The sequence below is a fragment of the Chelonoidis abingdonii genome, chromosome 6, assembly GCF_003597395.2.
Source record: "Chelonoidis abingdonii isolate Lonesome George chromosome 6, CheloAbing_2.0, whole genome shotgun sequence".
Classification (NCBI taxonomy): domain Eukaryota; kingdom Metazoa; phylum Chordata; order Testudines; family Testudinidae; genus Chelonoidis; species Chelonoidis abingdonii.
Genome location: NC_133774.1, coordinates 108,131,256 through 108,149,441, shown reverse-complemented (window position 1 = coordinate 108,149,441; position 18,186 = coordinate 108,131,256). Strand labels below are relative to the sequence as shown.

Here is an 18,186-nt window from a genome sequence, read left to right as displayed (position 1 = left end):
CTCCAAGGCTACATCGATTAAGAGCGGGACACTGTGGGTAGCTGTTTCCTCGCTTATTCCATAGTTTCCACTTCCGTGGCGTTTGAGTAGCACACCAGTGCCTGATGGGCAGGAAAACATGCCCGGGTTGGTGTGTTGTGTACGCGCTCACCCCTCCTTTGTCGAAAGGCAGCAGCAACCCTTTGGCGCTCTTTTACTTTCGGGCGAGAGATGCATGAGAAACGCCATTAGCACAGCAAGTCATGGTACCCTGAGATAACAAACGGTATCTGACCGCCGTTGTCAACCCTCGCGTTTCTCTCGTGCTGACTTATACTGATCTCTCTCTTTTTTTTTATCACTATCGAATTTAGCGCTACTCCTCTCGTTTGGGAGGAGTTCCGAAATCAATTTAAGGAGGCGGTTAACTCAATATTAATGACGACGTCGTGTGAACGGATACAGCGTTAAATCGGTATATCGGCCATTAAACCGATTTAAAGTCGCAGTGTAGACCTGGCCTCTGAGTCACAATCGCCGTCCTGGTGCCACTCCTGCTCCATGGAGGAGTAATCTGTGCTGGGTATAGAGCAGGTGGAGCATATGTTCTTTGGCATGCTGGCACATCTTCACTTACCAGCATGTTGGGCAATCTCTGCTTCTCCTGCCCACCTGTGTGAGGTGGTGTTCGGGGAACTTAATGGCTTTAAAGAACCCACTTCTGCTCCTGTACTGCTCCCCGGGATGTCACAGTTTGGCCCTGTAATTGCTAGGGATTTGCTTTTCGGTTGTGTGGTGACAGGTATTTTTCACTTTGTTAGGTTTAGTTTTCAGGCTAGTAGGTTTTGTGTAAATTTCAAGCCCCTAAATATGGTACTATTACCGGTTTTATGTTTATGTTTAGGTTTGAACGCTCAGCATAAATGTTCTGTTTCTTTCATGTCTGTGACATGAGCTGTGATTCAGTGTTAAATGTTTACAGGTACGCTGTCAGGTTAAAAATCATATTTTAAAAATATTCCTTACCCATGCTACCAGTAATAGCCTTGGATAATTAAAAAAAATCTTAATTTATTTTTCTCCTGTTGGTACTCATTGCTTACCTTATACATTCATTACAGTTTCAACAATGAAAATAAACAAGCCAGTTTTACTTTAGTTTCGAGTCCGTTTCATTGTCTGGCTCTTAAACACTACCACAGTATTGTCGGGTCTGCAGGAAAAGATTTAAATCCAAACAAAATTTCACCTTAATTAAAAACAGACAAAACCAGTGAAAATACTTCTTTTAACATTAGGTTTTATAATTTTTTATACATACAATGTGAACTTTTTAGAAATGGTTACTATAATAAATTAGGTTTCTGAATGAAGATGAAAAGTATTAGATTTCAGTTATGATCTGGGAGGTTGTAAAATAAATATTTTAAGAGACTAAAAAGTGCAAAAATTAGTAGGGAACCGTGGGTTTCTTCTAACAGTTGTAAGATTTTATTGTATACAGTATACTAAGTATTGTCTTTGTACAATAATGTCTTAATTGCTTTGAGCTGCAAATTCCATTAGACTTACTACTTTCACAATATGACTGATCTGTATCATAGTATTTTTTAGTTCTCTCAATTACTAGTTGTTTCTCATTATTTTCATGAATTGTGGCGAGGAGGCAATTTCATTTCTTGGCTAGATTTCAGATATGCTAAAAATGCAAGTGCAAAAGTAGTCCATTTTATTCTTAATTCCTAACCAAAAATATCAATTCTGCAAACCATTTCATCTTCTGAGACTAGACCAAATCATTTCTGTTTGATTCTGTATTTCATGGGCTCTTGTGTCCAGTAGCAACAACATATTCAGTTCCCTATTCCCTGCCCTCCCTTTCCCTTACTTTAATATGCTACACAGTGCTACAATTCGTAGTATGATTTTAAATAGTGATACAGTAACAAGAATGAGGTAAAACCACATATAATTGAAAGATGCATGAAAAAATTTAAGCCTTTAGCAATGAAAGCAAATGCATATTCTATTACAGACTGTGTCTTTTTAATGAATTTTCATTTTTGTTAAAACAGAGGGCATCAGGACAACAACAGGAGATTAACAACCTAGTACAGAGAAAAATTGCTGTAGATGAGGAAAATGCTCTCTTGAAGAATGAATTCAGTAATTTGCAGCAGAAATTAACAGATAAAAGTCAAGAACTTAAGGTATATTGACTTGTACATAGTTGTATAGGACCATAGCTTTGAAGTACTTCTTTAAGCAATGTCAGTCTTTGTGGCACAGAAAGTGACAAGCTTGGAGGAAAAATTGCCTTAGGCCTTGCTACACCTTACAGTTCTCTCACACACCAACTCTGAGAAAGATGCTTTAAAGCTAAGAATCCAAGCTTTATAACTTTCAGATAAATAGTTAATGATGGAAATGGAGCAAAGAAAGTAGGAGCGTGAAGATGTGGCTTCTTGTAATTAGATTCTGATGGGACTGGCATTATTAATTGATAAAGCCGAGGTCTGGGAGGATATGTCTGTGTGGGTCTCAAAAATAGCTGGGGACAGCATCAAAGGCAGCTTGATCAATTAATGGCCTCTTTGCAAATATGTACTCATCAAAGCTGTCATCCAGCTAAAAAATATGACCCTTCCACCTGCATGAAGGAGGCCAATAAAAGTACACAGGTGACCTTGGCTATCAAATATAGAAGAAGCTGCTGTGAGGGTAAAACTGCACAGTTTATATTTGCTGATTAGTTCTCACTTTTTTTTGTTTATCGGCCCTTGTGGTACTGTTCTACAGGACACTAAGGAGTGTGCACAGAAGAAAGAAGAGCAAAACAGACTGGTTATAAAAAATCTGGAGGAGGAAAATGAGAGATTAAATACACGCTGCGCTGACCTGCTAAATGACCTGGAGAAACTGAGGAAGCAGGAGGCACAATGGAGAATAGAAAAATCTGGTATTGATGCCAAAATAAAGGTATGAGATGGAATAGACTACTGGATATTATTTCAAAACTAACTTCTCCCAGGCACTTGCACTACATGTTATTTTCTTTAAATAACAAGTTATATATTCAAATCTACCAGTGGGGACTGACATTCATTTACATTCCTTCACTTAAGACCCACAGCTTTTTAAAAATTGATGTTACCAAGCAGGAAACTGACTTCAAATAATCATCCTAAAATGTGATCATTAAAAGATAAGATATTGGAGTCTGAGATAAAAGGTAATTCTTTAAAAACAGCTTTTAAAATCTTCTCATTCAAGATTTTTTTCTCAATTACAATTTAATTTAATATCATTTGATTCTAGTGGACTTGATATTTGTTATTTTGTAAGATGGTTTTAAGAACTTTTCAACTATAGTTTTGAATAAATTTCATCTTTGCCTCCAGAGGGCTCCACTCTTCATGAAAGGTTTTTTCACTGCATATCATATTTAAAAAGTTACAGTCACTTTTTGATAAATGTGTCGATGCTTTTTCATTTCATTTGGATGCTTCCTACAGAATGTCACACTGTGCTGAATTGTGTATTACTTAAAGTTTTTAATTCCTTACCAGTCTTTGTCACGAAAACTGGCATGTCTTTTTAAAATATTTTTAAGTAATAAGTCACAAACGCTAGTATCAAATCATTTGTTAGTCTTTGCATGTGTATTTATATAAAGTTTATGTATTTTTGTATTATTTAGTCTAAGGTGCATTGAATACATGTATTTTTTTTTTTTTTTTTATAAAATGCATCATCTGGTATATTGTATGTCATAAACAGCACAGCTTTGGCTCTCACAGAAATGCTGTTTAATCTTTTTCATGGCAATTTAATGGTAATGCAGTGTACAACATTGTAGGGTCCTTTGATCCCAGGGTGAGAGGGACATGGAATGCTGCAGAGGCAATCCACTGAACCCTGTTCTCTTTACTGACACCCATGGCTGTTTTAGGCATGGTACTGAAAAGCTTTGAGAGCATTTCAGCCCTCAGAAGATTAATTACTGAAATCCAAGGCCCATGGTTGTCTGGAATGTTTGTATCCTTCACCAGGACTCTATCAAGGGCTTGGAGATCCTCAAAGGGGAAACTTCGCTGATAACTGTATGTATTAGAATGATTTAATTAATTTTCAGGTTGTCAGCTATGTTGTTGCAGCATCTCTGATAAATTGTTGCAAATACACCTCTACCTTGATATAATACTGCCCTCGGAAGCCAAAAAATTGTACTGCGTTATAGGTGAAACCGTGTTATATCGAACTTGCTTTGATCCGCCAGAGTTCGCAGCCCCGCCCCCTGGAGCTCTGCTTTACTGCGTTATATCCAAATTCGTGTTATATCGGGTCGTGTTATATTGAGGTAGAGGTGTAATTTAACTCCCCATAATTTCGCATTACACCAACGAAAAGAGTAAATTCAACATTCTTGGCTTGATTTTATGGCAGCTAAAGTATATCATAAAGAGAAGAAGGTTTGTTATAATGGTGTGAGCACAGGAGTAGGGGCAATCAACCCCAGCTCGAGCACTGACTGCCTCTGTAATGTTGGTCAAGACACTTTACCGCTCTGCTTCAATTTTCCTCATCTGTAAGGTGTGTATAGTAATAAGACTATTGTGAGGATTATTAGTTGATATTTGTAAAGAGTTTTTTCGAGGAAAGATGTTGTATGTGCATCAAGTAGTGATAGCGTGCTTTAGTTCAGAAAAACCAGATATATTTAAACTTTTATTATGTATACATGGATTTAAGAAACTTTGTTTTACTAAAACAGTTACCTTACTAATGATTGTATTACTTATGCATAAATTAGCTATAAATATTTGCTTGACATTTTAATGGGTTCCAGTTTGAATTAATTTCTTCCTCTGTTATGTTCTTTCTCCCATGTCCATTACCAGACATTTTCAAGAATATGTATTGGATGGCAGAATTGTTTTTATCAGGGTACTAATAAACAGGATGGGAAATAGTACCCTTACCCCAGAGGACAAATATGAGATTATCAGCTTATACGGTGTTGGTCTGAAAATGATCAGTTCTCCCAGTGTAACATGTCTCTTAAATGCTTTTAATAAGTGTTTTTAAAATGGGAAAAAAAGTAACAGGATTTTTTGTCATCAGTGTGTTGATCTTAAGTGACTGTAAAAATGGCAACGTAGAGGTCCATATTCATTGTCTCTGAATGATTTCCATATAAAATTAGAAGTGAAATGTTGTTTTTTCTAAACACTGGCTATGCTACTGAATCTGGTATCTGGGAGTCAAGCTGTGATCTCTTTGGCTTTTGCATTAGCATTGGTAAAAAAGATCATTGTTAATAATTTTGTTAACAAGGGATCCAGAAAAAGTTCAGCTCGCTCTCTGTAGTCCTTTTGAATCCAATTGTTTGGCACCCAGATGGAGAGTAGGATTAAAACTAATAAATGTAAAACATTCTTAAACTTTACTTTTAAAATCTCTTTTGTGGATATTAAATATTTTAGTTTGAAATATCCTAGCCCTTTGAAGGATAGAAGTGACTACTATTTCTCCTATTTAGGTAGCTGGGTCTCTCCCCTTTCAATGGGATAAAGCACCAGTTTCTAGCCCTGGAGGGCTTGAGATATCAGGCTTCAAGCAAGGACATTTGTATGTCTATACAAAAGCTGTCAATGTTGTCTGGCTATACCGAAAGGACAGAAGACACTTGATATGGTTTTAATCAGGCTGCAATTTTATTATTAGATGTCTGGGACTACCTGGTAGGCAAAAGTGTACAGTGCAGATAACCCCATGTTCATTCATAACCACCCAGAGGGGCTTCCACCAGCCCTCTTCTTTTTTCATCCAGGTCCCCCAGCCAACCCACTGCTGGGACCTTACCATCCCCCATCCACCCCAAACAAGGATTAAGGTGGGCTATAAGAAAGGAGGTTGGGTCTCTGTTGTACCAGCACTGGAGCACCGAACTCCCCCTTTCTGCTCCTGTAATCATCACCTCCTTTTTAAGTCCTTTATCAATCAGTTTATCTGATCTCTGTATACCTTCCCTATTGAATGCCTGCATCAGACATCCACCCACACTTACATAATGTGTTGCAACGTATAGTCTAATTCCGTTCCCTTCTCACCATAGCAGAGCCCTCTCTGAACTTGCTGTGGGGAAGGCAAATAAAAAAAAAACTCACTTCACCTACACCAGTCTGATGATGAGGGGAAAAATTCCTTCCCAGCCCGCCTAAAAAGGAGCAGCTAGCGTAATGCCCACGGCAGGTCCTGACCAAACCTGGTATTTTGCCACCTCAGGGGGAAGGAGGGTGGGTGCTGCTTTGCCTGCATTGGTGAAAAGGGGCTTCTCCCTCCCGGGCTTGCCCCTTTTCAACTCCTCAGCCCTTCCAGTTCCAGAGGATGAGTCGGTGTCGTCATGCTGACCCACTCTCCTTTTTGCAGCAGCTTCTGAGCCTTTTTCACCTCAACCTGAAAAGTACTGTACCTTCTCCCTCGGCAAGCTGGATAACTCCCCCCACCTGCTTAAAGGCGTGGTGCGGTCAATTTTGAAGGTAAAATTTCACATTTACTAGGAGAAGCAAGAAACATTACTGGGATAGGTTTTTTTAAAAAAAATATATTACTATTATTGTGTCAGCCATTTGAAGCTGTGTAGACATTTGGAATATTTCAGTAAGTCCCAGTGAAATAGATTAGTGGGCAGAGGGCAAGTAATGTGGTCAAAAGTGAGTGATAAATACAAGGTGGATTGATCAAAGCAATTTTAATCACTGATTTTAATCGTGATTTAAATCAGCAAGATGAAAACTTTGATTTTAAATGATTGATTTTAATCTTGTTTTGTGTTTGTACTTCAGTTATTTTCTTTTTGGTTGGTAATCATTAAAATATTTTGATTTACAACTAAATATAGCCTTTACACTAAATGGTGCTTCCTTTTTGCTAACCAGAGGATATACTAACTATAAACATTTATTTAAGCTATTTATATAGATTAATTTGCATTTATTTGGATTCTTAACTTTTTACATTGTTTTAGAAAATGGTGAATGATGCATTTCTTATTTACTAGATGATTAATTTTTATTGGCTATTTGTATCAAGCTGTATTTGGATGGAAATTCACATTCAATAAAAAATGTGCAAAAAGTGCATGTAATTTTTTTAATTAAATAAAATTGTCTTAAATATGCTGGAAATATAAGGACTAAAAAGTGTATCAAAGCTTGTTTTGCATTTAAAAGTATTATCTGTAGTTAGTGATTTGAATTGATTATTTCTGGTCTTTCTAGATTTTAGATCTCTTTCTAGCAGATCTCATCCTCTCGCACCTAGCTTTTAAACCTGCATTGGAGGAGGAAAACAAATTTTCCTGGCCCTCCCTCACCCCCCCCCCCCAACTCTTTTCTTAAATTTGAAAGAACTAATCATTGAACTGAAGTAGTTCAATAAACTGAAGTGAACAAAATATTCTCTGCACCTGCAGAAGAGGCTACTTCTGGCAAAAGCTGGTTTGGCATTCAACGAAATCAGGTTCTAAGGGATTAGTCAATGACTTCCACTAGTTCAGTGGTTTGACTTTCTTAAAATTTGGTAGCACATATGTACTATGTAATATTTTGTATTTAATTTAAATGATTTTAATATATTATTATAAGTTTAGACCTTAAGATAAGTTGTCAATTTCAAATTTGATTTTAAATAGGTTTATTCTTAAAAAAAAAAATCTGTATTTAATTTAAACAGAAAAACCGATATAAAAAAATTGATTTAATTTTTTTAAATAATCAATTTTTATCCACCCCGTTTATCAACCACATTTATCATATGCCTTTATAAATCTTGTTAGTGTACAGCATAGACGTAATTCTCACCTGTGCTAAGGCCTTTTACACTGCTCTGGTAGCATAAAGAGGTGTTGAAGTGGGCAGAAACAGCATCCTGATGAGAATTCTCCTGTGCAGGGGACATCCCTGGGTAGAATAGAACTGGTGTAAAGATGCTATATAGACTCTGTCTCAGCCTCCAGGTGGATCAGGAGCATGGCCCTGCAATATGGGTGTTTTCTGTTTCCCAGGGCCCATTGTGGGCCATTGGAAGTCAAGCAAAAGTTAATGTACCCCTGAGAACTGTCTAACTTACACTGGGGACGGGCAGGTTCCTGCAGAGTCCCAGAATACGAGGAATGCAAAAGTGACTTAAAGCCACCTTTGTTCCCCTTCTCACCTCCATCTCTGTCCCAAGTCCAAACATGGAATAAATGAGAATCTGACCCTATACATGGCTGTGCATGGTCTCTGATTTACCTCTTGAGAGTGTAGAGCTACCACTTTTCCTGCAGGTAGCTTGGCTTCAGTCCCACTGGGAACAATGAAAGGCACCGGACATCTTTGTTAAGAACATTCTGTAGCTTCATATCTCCATTGCGATCAGGAGTGCCGCCAGATTTTTGCCGCCCTAGGTGGCGGAAGGTCCCGCCCCCGAAATGCTGCCCCCGACAGAGGTGGCGGAAGATCGTGCCCCCGAAATATGGACGACGACAGGGGCGGCCGAAGATCCGGAGGCCGCGGTCGCTGCCCCCCAAATGTTACTGCCCTAGGCGACCTCCTAGGTCGCCTAATGGGTTGCGCTGGCCCTGACTGACATAATGGGAAATGGGTAGGTATTTTGACAGAAGCCAATTCTCCATGAGTTTTTCTCAACTCTGTAGAACACAATGAGGAAAAAAGTATGAAAAAAAATTAAATGCCTTTAAAAATCAGTTTCCTGCAAACGCTAAAATACTTTAATTATAGTGTCATGGTTTTTGCATAATGTCACTACAAAATGCAGCTATGGTGGTTTGGGTGCTTTAGACACACATTTCCGTACTTTACCATGTTTGGATTTCATTTAAATTTAGTGCGTGTATAGTGCTTGGTTTTGAAATAATTAGAATCTTGCAGTAATGTTTTTACCCTGTCATAAGTTCTCTTATCCATTACTCCATCTTAACATTTTGTCAGAGAGAGAGAGAGAGAGAGAGTGTATATATGTAGGAAATAATTATATGTTCTTTGTAGTTTTTAACCCTTACTGGCTGCCGTGCTTTTTAATATATTGAAAAAATTAATTCTTTACAGAATTTGGAAACTGATTTAACAGAGGCAAGAAAGCAAATGGAAGACTTGACCACCAAATGCAGTGACTTGTCATCACAAGTGGTTGTTAAACAGACTGAATTAGCACAAAAAGATTGTGATATGGCCAGAGTTAGGCAAGTATTTCACATCTCCATTTGCTAAATAAGCTAACAATTCGTAATTTTTTAAATGAAATTATTTGATGATTAGGAAGAAATATCTTCTTGTTACAGCTACTTTTACAAAACAATATATTGTAATACCAGCCTACTTTGTAAGGTACACATGTTATCTGGTAATTTTTGGATGGTTAGTCTTGGAATCTATTATTTATGCAAACTATTTTTATGCCTTTCGTGATGTTCAGTTTTTTAAAGAAGGGATGGACATTATTAAAAATTACACTTCTGTAATTAGCATTGGGTCAGAGAGTTGTCAATCTCCACTGAAAACTGCAAAATACCAATATGATTAGTAATATAAGCAATTAATTTGAGAGGCTAAATGCCCTAAACCTACAAAAGTTTCAACTCTAACTTTAACTTTTTAATTAGAATCAAGTCTGACAGGTCAACAGGAGTCTATACAAGCCTATGCTAAAGGTTTAAAATGCTGTGATTTAAGCTTTATCTGAAGTCTCACACATCTTTTTATTAGGCTGAATCTGGAGGATTAGTGCTGCATATTTGAGATGTGTAGAAGAAATGAAAGATAGGCTGAATTATATGAAATGACTAGGTTATTAAAATCATCAAAATGACAGCAATGGCAGAAGACAGCCAACAGGTTTAAGTGGATTGATGAGAAGTTGTCTATTCTTCTTCTCTTATTTACATAGTTCCATAGGAGGACACAGTGCTGTCTGGTAGAAGGGCTGTATTAGACAAATAGTATCCCTTGTTCGAAAGAGCTTACATTCCAGGAGCACTAGTTGGAATAGTGGAGATAAAACAGATCAATATGATATATAGATTGCAGTTAGAATGCTGATTCTTCATAATTTTCAACCACTAATAATTTCACCATAGGGATTAAGCCTTTTGTCTTTAAAGAAAAATGAGAAACGTGATCTTTGTAATTTTTATGTAACTTAATTTGTCTTCCTGGGATTGGTCTAGGACAGGAGTGGGCACACTATGGCCCATGGGCCACATCCGGCCCATCAGACCATTTAATCCGGCCCTTGAGCTCCCCTTGGGGAGCAGGGTCGGGGGCTGGGCTTGCCTTGCCCTGCTCCGCTCGTGCAGTGTCTCCACATGGCTCCTGGAAGAAGGGGCAGCAAGGGGGCTCCACACATTGCACCTGCCCCAAGAGCCGGCTCTGCAGCTCCCATTGGTTGGGAGCTGTGGGAGCGGCGCCTGCAGATTGAGCAGCACACAGAGCCGCCTGGCCGCACCTCCACACGGCAGCCAGAGGGGGACATGCCGCTGCTTCTGGGAGCTGCTGAAGATAAGTGCTGCCCAGACCCTGCAGCCATGATCCTCCCTCCCTGCACCCCAACCCCCTGTCCAAATCCTGATCCCCCTCCTTTCCTCTGAATCTCTCCATCCCAGCCTGGAGCACCCTCCTGCACTCTAAACCGCTCATCCCCAGCCTGAGCCCAGCGCCTGCACCCTCAGCCACAGCCCTCACAGCTCCAACCCCCTGCCCTCCAAACCCTTCGGTCCCAGCCCAGAGCACCTTTCTGCACCCCAAACCCCTCATCCCTGGCTGCAGCCCAGGACCCACACTTCCAGTCAGAGCTCTCACCCCTTCCTGCATCCCAACACCCTGCCCCAGCCCAGAGCCCCCTCCTACACCCTGAACTCATCATTTCTGGCCCCAACACAGAGCCCACACCCGCAGCTGAAGCCCTCACCCTCTCCTGTACCCTAACCCCTAATTTTGTGGGCATTCATGGCTTGCCGTACTATTTCCCATACCAAGATGTGGCCCTCAGGCCAAAAAATTTGCCCACCGAGTCTAGGATCTCTATTGAAAAAGATGTCCCTAGTTATTTTGATGTTGAAAGTCATAAATTCAGGATCTCACTGGTTAACAAAAATAGAAGAATGGTATGTAAACAAGACAGATTTTAATAACCTGATCTATGGAAAGACAAGCTGATGGAATTCGTAAACTTTATCAAAAGGCTGACAGACTTTAAAATGTTCCTGAATAGATTGTTGTACTAAAACTATGCTTCTCTGTGGCCCAAGATATCTATGGTGTGAGGGTACAGGGATGGGAAAGGACACTTCAAAGCAGGTAATCAAAGCTGACAAAGTTATTACACATTGTCTGCGGGAATAGCACGTTACAAACTGAGCTGGCCGAGCCAGAGGACCTTAAAATCTCTTGACATACATTTTACAATTTCCACTATAAATCAAGGCTTGCTAAACATAGACACTTGCTCATTTGGCAAGCTTTGCTAGGCCCACAACTATAGTTGGAGCATCAAAGCATCACAGGTAAACTCTTCTGAAACTTTGAATTTTAAAAAAGTAACTTTGCCACTCTGAAAAAGGTCATTGAACTTGAGTGAATGTTGAAAATAATCATCAGTATTTTAAGAAAAAAGTATATAAAGAAATTGTAAGCTGTGTTTACATGTATTTTCAAGTATTTTGTTCGTATGGAAAGGCAGAAATAAGATCTCCCAAGTAACCTTAACTATGATACTGTCATCCCAAATTTATGAAACAAAATTGCACCCACTACTTTCACAGTATGAGTCACATTCCCCCACTTTCATATCTCCTTATCTCTAGGGATTTAAATAGACCCAATTGCCATAGGATCTAGGTGCTCAATCATCACATTACCACATCCCATCAGAATATAGTCAGTTGACCACAATATTTACACAACTTTTCTTATACATATGTTCGCAAATATTATTATTCTTAGTCATCTTTCTAGGTACATTGTAAAATATGTTTTGCTTTTATGAGTGGTTTCCTGAAATGTTTTAATTTGCCAAGATTTGTTTGTAAAAGGGCATTATTTGTTCTGTTTGGGGGTCACATTTCATGTTCCATATAGAAATTCTTTAAGGATTTTTACTGCTGCATTTCATGATGCTGGGGGGTATTTCCTAGTTTAGAGAGTTAAGACTTCTGTCTCAAATTGAGGCAGTTTTAAACATTTTGGTTTTTGATCTGCTTCATTATGAAGTGTTCAGTAAAAATGATTGAACTTAAAGAAGGACCAGTTGGATGTGCATTTTGCATGCCTTGAGATGCGTATGTATATACATCAATTCACAATTAAGTCTCTTCCTTTTCTCTGACTTGTCGTAGAAAAGAGCTACACACTTGTGCTTGGCATTTCTACTGTGGTGCATTCTCAAGTTCCAATTTTTTAGTATTACTTTAAGGTTGTTTATTTTTATTCCTTATTTTTGTTTTTGAAGTAATAACTCAAATTCTCTCATTTTGTTTACAAACTATCTTTTCTACTAGGTCTTTTTTTAGTATAGTATATGATCATGATATGGAAAAACATCTCTATTTTTAACTTAATTAAAAGATCTACAGAGCATGGGAAGAAATAAAATGTATGCCATAATCAGATACAGAAAGCATATTATCAGTGTGTTTGATAAAGAAATTTTAAATATATAAAACCTCCCACCACCAAAAAACCTTTCCATAGGGTTTAATTTAATTTAATAAAAAAAAACCAATTCCAGCCTGTAGCATCTTTGCAGAGCTGGCATAACATATAGGAGGATATAATGGCGGGGGTGGAAAATGCAGTAGAAAACTGTAACCTTTTATTGAGAGCTGCAGAGAAAAATAAAACCTAAGTAAGGAAAACAAATAGCTGAGTTCTAGTTTAAGCTAAAACCCAACAATAGAAATAAGGAGATGGAGTTTAGGAGAAGATCTAATGACAGAATCTGACCAGGCATGACACAAGCTATGCCTGCTTGCTTTCCACTCCAGGAAGCTGTTAGACTAGAAGCGTCATCTTGTCTCTGTGCTGGCTTTCACGACTGTTACTGTTGTGGCCCAGAACCAGACAATAATCTTTACAACCTGAATAGAACAGTGTAGAATAAAGTACTCAGTGCCCATTTAGTCAGAAAATGTTTGTGGTAACACAATTAAATACAATAACACAGAGTTTTCCATAATCACTATCCATATAACTAAACACCATTAACAGGGAAGTCCAGATGGAATAATCTCTTTTTAAAAACTTCCCTGTGTTCTATGTCAGAAGAAAGAAAAGAACTATCAATGGTTTAAAAAATAAAATAAAATAAATGTTCTAGACACTCAAGGCCTCAGTGCCTTATTCTTCTGAAACAATGTTCATTTTTTACTGTCAGTAAAAATAGGAAATTCCTGTATAGGCAGGAAAAAAAATCTCCCCTCTTCCCCACAATCCAGTTCAGGATTTTCTGGGCTTAAAAGGACACACTTATCCCCTTAGTTGCAAATTTCCTCTTCTTAGACACCAAAACAGAAGAACTGTCTAATCAAAATTAATCCCAAACATATTGCTTGATAGAAAAAATACCAAGAGATATGGCTTCCTTCTTTCAGAATCTTAGGATGCATGTGGTAGAGAGAGAGCTAAGAAAGATAATAGCAGATTCCCTTTTAATTGACAGGATGATATTCTGTCTATATTTCATCTTGCCATAATTTTTCAAGTCAACTGGAGTAGAAGGTCTTCATACGTCCAGGTGTACACACCCTGGTGTTCCATTTGTTTTGAGTACGCAAATTCATGTTTTTTTCCTCCAAATCCTGCATTTTGCTAGTGAGAATTTTTTTCTTTCTTTGAACTATGCAATAATTCTGCCTTTGATCTCTGAGAGAATTTTTTTGTAATTAAATTTTCTCCTCCAGCATATTAAAAGTTACAAGGATTTTCAGAATCACCCAGCACTGTGCTCCCATTGACTCGAGTGGGAGCAGTGTTAGAGCAACACTGAACATTTTTGAATATTCCACCCAGTATCAATTACTCAGTCTGAAGATCAACATTTATTATAAACTTCTGTACCAAATCCAATCTTTTGTTTGTTAAATATAATTTTTTTAAGATCTGTGGAAAGATAGTTCTCATGGGGATCCCTGCTGAATAACAAGTGATTTAGAGAAGCTGCCACTTGTTTTTGATTCACTGACCTTAAAAGGTTCCTGTTTTAACTGTCAGTTTTGGAAGATATCAGAATCACAAAGGGCAGAAATACTGCCAAAAGCAGGGTGGGGAGTAGCAGCTCTGAAATGCATCTTCCTTGCCATTTGTTCATGCTCATCTCCAATGCAAGATCTCTGGATCTCTTCAGAATGCACAATAATATTTCTATGTCCTAGAAGGCTTAAATCCTGTTATTGGCCTTCAGAACATCACGATTCTTCTGTCCCATGATTTCAGTGTTAAAAGATCTCTGAAATTCAAAGTTGTGCTGAGTCTCAGGATTTAGGCTTAAATGCTGTGCTGTTTGTTTAATTCAAAGTGATTCGTATCTCATGGATACACAGAGCTGTTAGCTCAAGAGATGGTAGTACTTTCTAACCCATCAATGGGCACCAAGTGCTATTGCAACACACCAAGCTTGTAATGCTCAGAATACATGAGTTTCATCATTGCTGCTATACAATCAGGGATTTTCTGCTCATTGGCTTTGGTATACACTCAAAGCTATTTCACAATGCCCTGAAAAGACTTAAGTGACAGTGCCTGACACTGTGGGTATCAGGTGGTGCAACCTAGAGACTTAGTACATTACTTTAAGTCCCTCAGTATCTGGAGTAAAACATCAGAAGATGCATCTCAGGCTCTGGCCATTATTTGGAAAATAAAACAAAATCAGCAAATGTCAACAAAGATAATGGATATGATGAGTACACCGCTACCTCGATATAACGCCACCTGATATAACACGGATTTGGATATAACGCGGTAAAGCAGTGCTCTGGAGGGGCAGGGCTGCACATTCCAGTGGATCAAAGCAAGTTCAAGATAACATGGTTTCACCTATAATGCAGTAAGATTTTTAGCTTCCAAGGACAGCGTTATATCGAGATAGAGGTTTATTTGTAATTGGCATATCCAGCTTTTTGATTGACAGCAGCTGCTCATTTTACTTTAAATCTCTGGGAAGCCACAGTTAGCTTGCAACAGTTAGTATGTACAGGGCAACATGTGTTTTAACATTTTTTGGTATGGTTGGGATAAATCTTTAATTCCTATTCAGTTCAGATATAAATACTAGCATTTTTCTAGAATTCATATTAATCAAATAAATGAACCCACATGCTTAATAGCACTATGGTGAATCTTAAATACCTAAAATGGCTGTTGCCAGGAGGGACTGACCATTTTAAGCATATTATAATTATGTCTGCAGCTCTTCTGTGTTCAATTTTCCTGGCATGGATCCCTCAGATTAACCCCTTCCCAGTCCTTGTTGGCCAAATAAATATTTCATTAGTATGCACTTGTTATCCTCTTGCTTAACCTCTTATTAAAGAAGGTACTGATTTCTCTGAAATCCAGGAAGCTGTGTTATAAGTATGGTAGTTACTATAAAACACAACATTTTTGAGAAACTACCATGTGGTAACTGTTTGTAGATGTTGACACTCTCATGGTGACCACTTTAATGATGATTTAAGTAGTAGAAATGCCCCCCTCTCCATCCCCCATCCCCCTAAACCAAAACCCTCATATACTACATGAGAACACTTAATTTTCCCGAGGAAATCCTGGTAGCTTTATTGTTTATTTAAAATGAGGTGATTTTTTTCCTGTAAGAATTCAGTGCACATTCAATGCATAAGAAAATGATTGAACAATCTAATTGCGAGTATCGGCCACTTCCAGCAATAGTCAGACTGTACTAGGAAAATAAATGAATATAGAAAAGTAAATTAATTCCAGTGAAGAAACTTGAAGAATCATTGAAGAAGAAGGCCTGTTCCAAGGCTCAGTCCAAAGGAACACTGCCTTGGATGGCAAGCAGCAAATGTTCCGGTTTTGGTCTAGGCTTCCCTCTGCAACTCTTTCATACATAAGGCTCTTACTACCTGGACTCCTATTCCTGACTGAGCTGAAACACAAAGCAGAAAACGAGCGAAGAAAGACATGAGAGAGAAAAATGATACCCCCCCACCCGCCCCCAAAAAAGAGTAAAAGGAGGAAGGAGTTGAGGCAAAGACTGGGAAATAACAAATGGAGAGAAGGAAAGAGAGGGCAGAAATGAGGCCTGAATGCTGGCAACCCACACTGTGATCTTTTTTCTATTACAATTATGTGGGATGCCCAAAATAGGCATTTCAATATCCCAGTATAGTACAATACACGACAACAATTTGTAGCACTCTCTCTGATATATCTTACAAATATTTTAGGATCTAGGGAGAAAACTACATTTAAAAAGTAAATTTTGTCAACAAATTCACCCTGTCTAGTTGTTTCTAGAAATTGCCTTGCACTGTTGGCACTTGGCTGACATTTATCCCACTTCCACTTCTTCATATCCCGGAGATGTGCTGCATTTACACTTCTGTCTCTTTACATTCAAGTGGTTACAAAACTGTGGTTGTAAACTACTAAATTACAGTACTTGCTAGCAACTTGGTCAACTCTGCTCAGGCTCTTTGTTCTAGCGTTGTCATTTAGACATTTACTTCTGTGGGATTAACCTCAAGATCTATAGATACATCTAATATGAAGTTAAAATTTTGAGCTTTGAGAGATCAGCCTTTCATACTCTCAGCTCCATTAAAACTGCTAGATTTTGAAAGCTATCCTGTGATCAGCTGCAGTATCCTGCTGTTTGGTTGCTCTACCTCTTCTTACAATGCAATCACTGTGCTTTCTGTGAAAGTTTGCTCGGCAGGGAAAGGCTTTGACTTTAGCAGCAGTGTGAATGAACAGTAGCAGATGCATGACCAAAACTCCTGCTGCTGATTTTTTAAAGTCCCCCCCCCTGCTCAGTGAAGCCCCCCCCCCACACCCTGTGCAAACTTCTAGAGATTTTGAGCAAGGAGAAGGGTGCAATATCCCATTTTGTGCGTAGTTACACTAATGTAAAGTTGCAGCAACTTCATTGACTTCAATCTAGTTATTTCAGTTTTACACAGTATCAAAAGCTTTAGAGTTTAGATAAAGTTTGAGTAAAAATTATGGATTGGGTGAATCAAATATTACAGTTGACAAATAGCTTAAACATAAGTGATATCTGATTTGGGCAGTTCTTTACTCAATATTTGATTTACCCATCTCATGGCAATCTCCCCTTTTCTGATCCCATCTAAGATCTGGAAGATCAAACTGGCTACTTCTCTGTCCCAGCCCCACCTGGGTTTATGTAAAATATACCCACTGGCTTGGTAATTTAATAGGTTCCAAACTGTGACCTCTGTCCTTTCCTTTCCCATAAAAGCTGTCTTTCTGTTGGCTCACTGTTCTTTGTTATATATGGTATGATTTTTAATTCTTTTGTGTAGTTTTTGATAATAGTTTTCCATCAACTCAATGTACTTATTTCCTAGGTTCATTTAACGTATCCTCTATTAATATGGTTTATCTATATTATATAGTGTTTGGACAATTTATACAGTAGACTCAGTTTATCATATTAAAGTCTGTTTCTGATTGAGATTTCCTTTTCCATTTTCATTCATAGTTTTTCTGCCATGTGCAGTGATATATTAATTCTCTCAGATGGTCTACAAAGTAATAGTTTTGAATGCTTAGTAAGGTCAATCCTTTATTAAATATTGGTTTAATTTCTATATTTGTGTTTATTCTGGAATGCTTGTCACAGATTAATTTATTTTGAAAATCTTTTAATTCCTTTGTGTCCTTTTTTGGAGATTTTTCAAAAATGGATATCTTATTTTGGACAAGTTATTTTTCTGGACACCTCTTATCTTTCCAAAGCAGAGAATAAAATGTGTTGTCCCAAATAGAATTATAGAACTGGAAGGGACCTCGAGTGTTCTAGTCCATGGCAGGACTAAGTATTATCTAGACCATCCGTGACAAATGTTTGTCTAACCTGCTCTTAAGAAACTCCAATGATGGAGATTCCACAACCTTCCTAAACAATTTATTCCAGTGCTTAACCACCCTGACAGTT

The 18,186-nt window shown here is 38.1% G+C and overlaps 1 protein-coding gene across 1 annotated transcript in view; it reads left to right on the top strand.

The window, feature by feature from the left end:
* The window catches only part of CNTLN (centlein), a 617,317-nt gene that overhangs the window by 400,546 nt on the left and 198,585 nt on the right, over positions 1–18,186 (top strand). Inside the window, exons 5-7 of the mRNA XM_032801780.2 lie at positions 2,055–2,189; positions 2,779–2,958; positions 9,093–9,226. Coding sequence (XP_032657671.1) covers positions 2,055–2,189; positions 2,779–2,958; positions 9,093–9,226 — 449 coding nt within the window. The remainder of the gene's footprint in view (positions 1–2,054; positions 2,190–2,778; positions 2,959–9,092; positions 9,227–18,186) is intronic.